Genomic DNA, 10,754 nt, shown 5'->3' on the forward strand with positions numbered 1-10,754 from the left:
TACAATTCATTCAGCTTTATTAGTCTTAATTAAAACACAAATCTGTGCCCAAAATGTTGTGGAGCACTTTAAGGCAATATTACAGCTGATCCTGAGGAAGCATTCTTTCAGGGACAGTTTTATGTAGTTATGAACTACAATGAGAATATCATACTCAAAATTATGGCCATAATCGACAACGCAAAAAAAAAAAAACTACAAGCTGAGAAATAGTTAGTACAAAACTGAATGCATTACAGTTGAGTAAAAAATAAATTTAAAGCAGCTGATACGATAAACAGTACGTATAAATAACACAGTGACAGAGGTCGTAACCATCAAAATATGGAAAACCAGGTATTGCTAAATTAAGTAACAATTACATTTTTAATAAAATAAAACATAAAATGTGGATGCTAGTCATTCATAATCATGAGCAGTTGGAAGCTCATGAAAACACTTTGTGGAGTAATTTTGCTATTGCGAACGGGGTTTTTTATGACCAACTGAGATTTAATTGGACATTATACGGGAATTCATTTATGCTAATATCATAGTTCCGAAAGAAATTTTCAATTACTAAATAAAAATTTACATCACGAATGTAAATCCACATATTTAATGTGTCAGAAAATGCTTGAAGACGAAACTAGACCAGAACAATTTCTGAAACATTTGCAAAATAGATTATAGTACTTAATGTTCTGTATACTTCAGGATAAGCTGTTCCTCCGGAAATCTGAAGGCGCGCGCGCGCACACACACAAGAGTAGAAGAACCAGCGCCAAAATTATACTGTGGAGGTATACAATCTTTTGGTAATAACATCCTGACGCTGGAACTGCGAGTACCACAAGAGCGTCCTCCCACTGCAGTCAGCCAGCAGAATTACTCGTATTTACTTGCCCGAAATACAGTGGAATTAATCGTAATGGAAGAAGCTACCAACAATGCTAAAGGCTTGATTTTGCATTACAGCCCTCTTTATACATTACATTACCTTGGTGGCTGCTGTGAAGTTACGTTATCTAATACTGCCTAAACTCTTCGTGCCTCCTCCAATTCTGTTCTCCAACATTCCTCCACTTCTATTCTCCAACACTGCACGCCGACTCCCAGTCTCCAGACCATAGGTTTGTTGCCGTCTATCATTCTTGGGGTATTTGTTATTTGCTCTTGCTTCTTATGAGCATCCTGGTCCGCGATGCGGCACCAATATATTATTGTCCTATAGCTTTCTTCCATGCTGTTTCAAGCAGTATTGCCAATGTGCTAGCTAGGCCTGTTCGGACTATAACAACATGTATATGCTTCGACACCATTCAAAGTACTTTTATTTCATTTACAAATGACGGATGACATCTTTGGGAACGTTAGAAAGGTGTAAAATATTTTTACTTTGGTGTAAACTTGGACAACAGCGAAATCGACATGTTTTAACATCTTGGCAAAAAAAAAAAAGGGAGGCGATCAAGCGACACAAATTTTTGTTTGGTTTGAAAAACTAAGATAAAAAACGCACAGCTGACATTTATTGGGACACCTGTTCCGAAAACAAGGTCCTGAGTTTAGTTTAAGCTTCAAAATAGCACGTCGTTGATGCATAGTTTCTCCTTATTCTCTTTGGCTCAGCATGTAGGGTAACAGGCTTCTGATTCTAAAATGCAATTTTAAAGGATACCAACTGGCATTTCATCAACAATTTATTTTCATTTCTTACTCTTGTCGAGTTCACATCTTGTGCTTAGATTAAGCGTACATTTGGACAGGGCTTGAGCAAAAATCTTGAGCGACTGCTTCACCGCTTCTTACCCAGCATATTGTTAACATACTCTAGGTCAGCCTCTGCTTGCATGGCTAGCTGGTATTCATCTTGCAGCGGCGATTCCATCAACAAAATAGTACTGGATTCCTTCAATAGTTGAGCAGATTCCTGTTGAAAATGTTTCAGAATGAAAGAATAGTAAAAGGCTCTTGTACTCACTACTAAAAGTACGAGAAAATCATTTTTAAAAAAAATGTCGTTTCTTGGTATTCTATCTACATCGAATTGCAGGTGACTGTAACATTTATAGCATACTTGTAATCCAAATTTGTTTTTATTTAAAAATTTTCAAAAAGGCAGTGATAAAACTGTATTAGGTTGAATGACCATTAGCATCATTTGACAAAGGAAAAGGACGAGAGATTAACAAAAGTGTGATATGAGAGAGTCGTGACCCAATACGATAAACATTCAGAAAGTATTAGTTAGAAACTTGAATATAATGCATACCTGAATAAGCTACATTACATAAAGCCTATAACATGATATTAGTGTAAACACTGTGAATTTAACCAGTTTGAAGAAGCTTGTATTTGCCGGTAAGGGAACGACCATATCCACAGGTAAATAAGTAAAATCCTAGTTGTATGCAGTCCTCACAAAATACGAAGTAACACAACTGTGGTTGCAATGATTTCAAGTGATAACCATGTTTATGTGAAGAAAGAACTTCGCAGATCCTTTCAAAGGCAATCAAAGAATAAAATGTACTTGAATAAAAACATAGCCCTTCAAAAGCAACTATTCTAATACATCTAAGTATTGCAAGATATCTGAAGAAATTTTTATTCAATTTCAATACTTTTTTGGCCCATATATAACTATGTTCTTATGAGAAAATGAAAATGAAACGAATGAGGCAGTGACCAGTATCCTGGTCCCTTAAAATAATGATGGTTATGACAATCAGGGAACAAGGGGTAAATGTGAGAATTCCATTTCAGTTCGGAGGTTACAGATTGCGGCGGGTTAGATATAAGAAAGGGAAAACTGAGGTGGGGGGAGCAGATGGAGTTCCCAACCGGTGAACCACAATTTTTCGCGTAAAGGTGTTAGGAGAGAGAGAGAGAGAGAGAGAGAGAGAGAGAGAGAGAGAGAGAGAGAGAGAGAGAGAGAGAGAGACTGAATCACAAAGGATTATTTTTTCTTGGTGCATTCAGCCCAAATTTGTCAGCAGTTTAATGTTCAAAGAATATTAAAGTAAACTCCTTAGGAACTTTTCTCTTTTGTTATGTTGATATCAGAAGACAGTTTGAAATCCAAAAACATCGGGATATAATATGTAGATAAACTAAGAAATACAACACAAAAGAAATAAGCATTTACTCTGTACTTTTCCAACACCATTTTTTTATGATTATTTCCTGGATTAATGTTATTCCTTAATACTGCATATTTACTCAAGTACTCACGAAACCACAATGCTTCTTTCCTTATCAAAAGCTTTTTCTAAGGACAGATCTCATTGAAAAGAACCCTTAATAAAAATTCGTTAACTGATATTCACGTCATACATCCTAAATGAAAATTCAAAATCATTTTAAACAGCGTATATGACGCTGTAACATATTTCTTCGAAGTTACAGAGTTATTGATATCAACCCGTTATACTAAACTACTAAAAGTCAATACGTGGTATCTCTAATTACCTTTTAAGAGATTTTCCAATAAAAAAAAGAAACCTCAGAGTCATGGAAATGACATTATCCTTGGGTTTTCTGTAGCTTTGGATCATTTATCAACTCCCAAAGGGTACGAAATCAGAAAAAAATAAATGATCGAAAGTATGAATGGAAATTTGCGAACCTTGAGCAGCACTTTTCCAGGGGCCGACGCTTTAAGTTTCTTAGGAAGTCGCCTGAATTTCTCCATCAGACTTGCCTGCAGCTCGTACATCAGCAAACCGCGAAGTCGACTCAGTCCTAGAAAGAATATTACAGGCAATTATCAATGCTGTATTAGACATTTTCTTGGAAGCATATCAGTACCATCTGCACCACTCCTAAAGATATAACAGTAACATCTCCACGGATTAATTTTAACCATAGCTTTTAAGGATTTCTTTTAATCCTTATATTTATATATGTATATATATATATATATATATATATATGTATATATATAGTGTATATATATACAGAAGTCTAGTTTGTAATGCATTTAATCTAGCAAAAAAAAAAAATCAAGTGCTAAAGTTTTACTTTCAGATGAATGTTCTTGCAAGGGGCTTACCTGGGCAAAAAATATCTGCAAGTTTAAGAACTTCCCGGCAGAGCTCTTCCTTTCTGTCCACGAGATCTTTGGGTAAATCCTTAAGTTCTTGTTTATCGGGACCCCCTGGACGGCCGTATAGTTGTGCTAAGGCCATCTTCACGTCGGTCCTGTAGTAATGATTCTCACCAAACTTCGGTGATGTAGCTTTAAGGAATGCCTCTGAAGCAGACAAGGAATTATACTTAAGACGCACAAGTTTCTCACCAGTTTCTTTGAGGAAGATGTCCACCTGATCCATTATGATGCTTGCAGAACAAGAACTGCACACCCAAGCTTCTGGACTGAGTGGATTAGGAGAAGGCAACACATGTCCTGACGAACAATGGCTACATTTAAGGCTACTCAAGTGAGTTCCTAGTTCTGTTGGATCTTTACACCTGTCGCATGTGCATTTAAAGTACTTGCTTGTCCTCAAGTATAACTGTCGGTTAGCTGTCCCCCACATGGGATCAGTATAAGAAGTAGTGATGTGTTCACCTTTGCTTATATCTACAGTAGCTCTGATGATTATGTTCAACTGTGGGTCGAAAGTCCTGGAGGAATTTGGGATGCAATTGTGCTCTAAGAGACAACCCTTCCCATAGAGTCCTATAACATTAGGACCAGGAATTTCAAAACCGTTCACATCTATTACACCACAAATGCGATGGATCTCCTCCTCAGAATAGCTCAGTACCCTCAGGTACTTCTGAATGAAATCAACAACGTTGGCCTGATTAATTTCGTGGACGTCTGTGTTTATGCGACGCTCCAGATGAGACTCCATCTGACAAAGGGAGGACCACTTTGCTGGGTCCTCTTCTTTCAACCAAAGGCATCTCAGGGGGGTGATGCACTCGTACATTTGATTGACATTCTTAAACTGGTTCACCTGGACTTTCACTGGTCTGAAAAGAAGTGAAGTTTCATGAATACTTTGCTCACCAATGGATGTTAAAAAAATATGTCCAAGTTATCGTACCTACAAAAACTACTAGTTAATCAAAGTATATTTTGCCCATATGAACGAGTTATCATCTATTTCTTTGAAAATCCTTCGTTAATGGCATCGGAGGTAATTTTACACTATTGTTAAGCTATATTAAAAACAATTATGTTGAATGATACCATAATGTGGAAGACTGAGGTACTAAACGAGAAGAGCCACCGTTGTCAAAATGGCTGGTGTAATCGACCTTTTTATACATAATAAATTAAGTTATTTCTTTAGACTAATCTGCAGTGAAATTCTAATGATTGTAGTTGGCCAGTTCTTAGTATGGAACTGTTTCATTGTTTATCAGTCAGTGGCAGTTATTTCCATGCACATACAAAGTTGTAGAAAAGTTAGAGCTATGAGAATTGTATATTTTGTTTTCTATGAAATTAACTTAAACATGGATGGGTAAGATCTTAATAAAAACCCCGATCACTACTAAGATCAACAGTTGGCTCTACTTCGGGTCTGCTTTCACCAAAGGAGCATGGATGCCCCACCTGGTTGGAAGCCTCTCCTCCATGGCTGCCTTCCAGGGGAAAACACGGGTTCCCACCATCCAAATGAGAGGCTCTCCTGTCCTGTCTTTCCAAGGGACCCATGGGGCATTCACAAGGGCTGAAGACCCACTTAAAGGGATGCCTTCCATAAGAAGACTTGGCTCCCACTCTTGTGGGGATGCTTACTGGACTGGCAGGAGTCCTACATCCCTTCTGAGAGGGCAGATCTGGAGGAGGACCTCCCTGCTGAAGGGGGCCTCCCTCCCTCTAGGAAGGCATCCCTGGGAGGAGGGCTGAAGAGCCTCCTGATGGAGCTTCCGTAAGAAGACTTTGCCTACATCCCTGTTGTGAGACCATCCTCTAGGGATGCTTTCTGGCCGGTCAAGAGCCCTGCCTCTCTCCTGGGAGGGCATTTCTGGGGAAGGAGCTGTGGGCCCTCTTCAAAGGATGCATTCCTTGGGAAATTTCAGCCTCTACCTCTGTGGTGAGGCTCTCCTGCTGGAATATTAACCAGCTTGGTAAGAGCCCTTTCTCCCTTTCGGGAGGGCAGCTTTGGAAGAGCCCTTCAGGGACAGAGACCCTCCTTAAAAGATCCCTTCTTGGGAAGCTGTCGCCTCAGCCCACTTCGTGAAGACCTCCTTCAGGGATGCTGACTGGCCTGGGAGCAGGATGACTGCTATCTCTACCGGTGTCCTGGCTACTTCTTAAAAGCCATTCCCAAGGGATAATTTCCTTTGGAATCCTTGGCCCCTACCCCTAAAGTGAGGCGCACTTCTAGGGATGCTTCCCAGCCTGGCAGGATCCCTGTCTCCCTTCCAAGAAGGCAGATATTGAGGACTATCTTGCTGTTAGGGGTGCTCTTGCTCCCTTTGCAAAGGCATCTCCGGGGTAGGGCTGGAGTCTCTCCTCATCAGATCCCATTTCTAGGAAGTCTTGGCTCCTACAAGGATACTTCCTGGCCTGCCAGGGTGCCCGACCCCCCTCTGAGAATTATCTTGGGAGGGGGGCTAGAGGCCCTCCTCAAGGGATACCTTCTGGGGGAAGCATTGGCCTCCACCTCTGTGGTGAGTCCCTCCTAAATGGGTGCTTCTCGGCTTGGCAGGAGATCTGCCTATCTCCTGGAAAGGAGAGAGGAGGGTCTCCCATATGAAGGGTGCTCTGGCTCCCTGCGCAAAGGCCTTCCTGAAGAGGCTGCAGACCTACACGGGATCCCTTCTCTGTAAAGACTCAGTCCCTACCCCATTGGTGGGAAGACACCCCGAGAGAAAGGCCTCCCTGCTGAGAGTTCCCTAGCTCTCTCTCAGAAGGCACCCAGGAGGAGGGTCTCCCAATTGACCTAATGTGCTATACGAAGGACATTGGAATCATACTTCTAAATATCAAGTCCACGAAGAATTTCTCTCCTGAAAGATTCCAAATTCCAAAGGAAGCTCCAGAGTTCTGGAAGCTTGCATATGTAAGTAATTCGAGGCCCTTGGCTCTGCTCCCAATGGGTCTCATTCTTCATGTATACAAGACAAAAATATGAAGAAAACTGACAATTTTAGATTCAATTAAAGTTTCTATATTTCTTAGAGTCGTAGAGAGAGAGAGAGAGAGAGAGAGAGAGAGAGAGAGAGAGAGAGAGAGAGAGAGAGAGAGAGAGAGAGAGAGAGAGAGAGAGAGGGGGATTTTCTTTACTGAAGGGTCTGAAGCATATTCCCCTGAAACGTTCTGGAGTAATCATTGAGTTCTCAGAAATCTGAGCTGGAAACTGAGATGCATCTGGCAGCTTGTAATAATAAATAGCGGGTTTTCCCATTACTTTTATTTCATAAGGAAAAGCATATGCATTACCAACTGAAACAATCTCGAACAAGTTGAACAAAGAAACGCTCAAACATTCCACGATGAACTCCTTAAAAGACATCAGAGATCTTGAGTTTTACAAGCAATGCTTCTTATCTTTGAGTAAATCTTCAGGACTCCGGCATAAAATCTGAATCAGTCAGTCAGGAGCTTTTTCTACTATTACAAGTGCAAGTGGTAACTTTTTTAGCTACTAATAATTGTGGCTCTCAAATATGCCTCATGTGTTTATTTTATTGATGCATCTATTTATTTAAGGTGTCTTTAAGAGAATACCTAATTGTGTTTCTATATACTAGGAGAGAGAGAGAGAGAGAGAGAGAGAGAGAGAGAGAGAGAGCAATTATAACTAAACTCAAGTAATAGCATATACGTTTATTCCATGCTCACAACACATACTGTAGTTTCACATGCACATACAAACACATAATACACACACACATACTGTATACAGTATATATATATATATATATATATATATATATATATATATATATATATATATATATATATATATATATATATATATATATACACACACTGTATATATGTACACACACACACACGAGTCCAGATTCAAAATCTTGACTTATAAGCAAGGGAAATAATTTAGGGATGTTCTATTAATACCCATTATGCCTCTGTCGACCTATCTGAAAGTCAAGTGACTATGGTGGATTGCAATTAGGATGGAAAAAGTTCATGGGACTGGTACCATCATTCAAAATACTTGCTGAGAGCCGAAAGGCTAACACCGTTTATTTGCGTAAGACGCTCATATTTAGTACACCAATTGGGCCAAAGCAAAAATGTATACCGTTTATTTGCATAAGACGCTAATGATATTTAGTACACCAACTGGGCCACAGCAAAAATGTATACCGAAAGACGCTAATGATATTTAGTACACCAATTGGGCCACAGCAAAAATGTATACCGTTTATTTGCATAAGACGCTAATGATATTTAGTACACCAATTGGGCCAAAGCAAAAATGTATACCGTTTATTTGCATAAGACGCTAATGATATTTAGTACACCAATTGGGCCAAAGCAAAAATAACCGTTTATTTGCATAAGACGCTAATGATATTTAGTACACCAATTGGGCCAAAGCAAAAATGTATAATGACCTGTCAGTTAATAAGTTACGATCTCTGAGAAAACAATGGTGACTATTTCTAATAATGTAAAATTTCTGTGCCCTACTTTCTAGAAGTCAGTCGTGAGTTTTTTTTTTTTTTTTTTTTAAGAGAACCAACCTGTTCCTTGAGAGCTGACACTCAGGATAATGAAGGACAATCTTTTGGCATTCCGGCCCACACATCGGCCATCCACAATCCGTACAGCTGTATGACCCATTAACTGGAGTAAAGCACCCAAGGCAGACAGGCACAGTCACCTGAGATGAAAACAAAAAAACCACAATGGAATGGATTCTCGAGATGGTCACCTATGAAAAGATAAATGCTAGTGCCATATTCAGGAGCATTATTTTGTCTCCTTCAAAAGGACTGCATTATATTTATTACTTCACTTTCGGTGTTCTAAAACTATAATTTTAAATATTAATAGTTGGCTAGACTTTCACTGCATAGAAAGATTAAAACTTTGTGAGGACAAGGCAGTTTCTGCTACAGTTAATTAGTTGATATTTGCTGACCTACGAGACAAAATAAAAGGAAACACGTAGCTGACAGCTTTCTAGAGAAGTTAGAGAATCTGACTTATAAAATCTTTTTATCTCTATAGAACATTTAAATCCTGGGAATTGATATCCTTAATATCCGGTAAAAAAGTTTACTTGAAGTTTCCTTTCACATCTACGGTTAGTAAATTAGGAGCAAAGAGGAGATGGGAGTATTAGTGTCAAACTTACTTGCTTTGGTCCAACCACCAGAGGAGAATCACGGAGTATGATTTCACCGGCTTTTATGTCACGCGAGGCTTCCAAATACCGACCGAGCTCCGCTGACTGACATACCCTAAAATTCGTTAAGAATAACTATAATATAACATTACTCAAAGGGGAGACTTTTCTGTAAAATGTCCATAATTCAATAACTGGCAAAGAAATATAAGAAACGAGTGCCTTGTGAATTTCATAAGCGATTCCCGCCTTGAATGTGCTTGTCAATATACCTGTAAGGACTGCATTCTGTCCTGTGAATTTTCCAGTGTTGTTTTTGATGATCTTTGCTGCAGTAGACCGTGACAAAACATTTGGCACATTTCTGACTGGCCGGTGCCTGGCAGACAGCGCATTTGGTGGCTGTCATTCTGAAAAATATATGAACAGATGATGTCGAGCGTAAAACGGAAAAAGAATAAAGTCATCCATTTTCACTGATAATGGAATATTTAAAGATATTCATAAAATAATAAATAATATGAGATGAAGTTAAACTTTTTATATATCAGAAACGTAATTATCATCAATCCAAAAACTTTAGAAAAGTGAGTCATGAAAAAATCAAAGGTGCACAATAATTCATAAAGTAAAACTGATGTATATTATTAGAAAAAATTGTTTCCGACGAAATTAAGTTGTTCCTATTGCTAATAAGAGAATCCCATCGCTACTGATATTGAACATGTTGGGGTACTAAAAGTATCTTTTTTTGAATATCTTCTATACTGTATCTGTTCCGCTTGTTGATTTGTGCCATCACAAGTGGTGGAAAGTGTAATGCCATTCTCGTAGGTCTTAACACATCATCACTATTTAGATCGACCAAAACCCTAATATTTGTAATAATTAACCGACGCCGTAAATTCAAACATATCTAGGTTAGAGAAAATACATAGACTAGTTGTCTTAGCGAAGGAAAACTAGGTCTAGAATTAGCGTCCGGTAAGACAATCAGTTGCCAACTAATTACTATAATAGTCTTTGAATGTATTTATAGGAAAGAAGGCAAGAGAAATAATGGATACATATAAATTAACTTCAGATAAACAAAGAAATAAATAGTATCCGCTACAAATATTATGAAGGTAAGAGTACAGAAGCATAGATCTTTAAAAGCAACAACGGTGCGATCACCCTCAGAATTTAGATCAAACGTCTACATTGCCTCTGGGTAATGTGATAACGCGGCAACTAAAAACGTCAAATTATCAGGTGCTGCGAGAGAAAAGTAGCTCACGCTAACTTTAGATAGGTGTGGAACGTAAGTCAATGTGGACCTTGAGGAAGATGTCTCAACAGGAAGTATTACGAAAAGAAAATACTATACAGGATATATATGTGTATTGTGCACGATTTTTGATACATGAATGGGCATGCAAACGTTTGTTTTGGCCGTATGCACATACGTACATTTACGTTATTTAAACTTGTAACTCTAAA

At 38.7% G+C, this 10,754-nt stretch overlaps 1 protein-coding gene across 1 annotated transcript in view; it reads right to left on the reverse strand.

The window, feature by feature from the left end:
• Positions 1-1,669: 1,669 nt before the first annotated feature.
• LOC136835426 (SET domain-containing protein SmydA-8-like) overlaps positions 1,670-10,754 on the reverse strand; it is a 9,600-nt gene continuing 515 nt past the window's right edge. The window contains exons 2-7 of the mRNA XM_067098949.1: positions 9,545-9,682; positions 9,282-9,387; positions 8,665-8,804; positions 4,037-4,965; positions 3,611-3,726; positions 1,670-1,912 (exon numbers count right to left, since the gene is read on the reverse strand). Coding sequence (XP_066955050.1) covers positions 1,778-1,912; positions 3,611-3,726; positions 4,037-4,965; positions 8,665-8,804; positions 9,282-9,387; positions 9,545-9,681 — 1,563 coding nt within the window. The 5' untranslated portion in view covers position 9,682 and the 3' untranslated portion in view covers positions 1,670-1,777. The remainder of the gene's footprint in view (positions 1,913-3,610; positions 3,727-4,036; positions 4,966-8,664; positions 8,805-9,281; positions 9,388-9,544; positions 9,683-10,754) is intronic.

This window comes from Macrobrachium rosenbergii, chromosome 55 (genome assembly GCF_040412425.1).
Source record: "Macrobrachium rosenbergii isolate ZJJX-2024 chromosome 55, ASM4041242v1, whole genome shotgun sequence".
NCBI lineage: Eukaryota > Metazoa > Arthropoda > Malacostraca > Decapoda > Palaemonidae > Macrobrachium > Macrobrachium rosenbergii.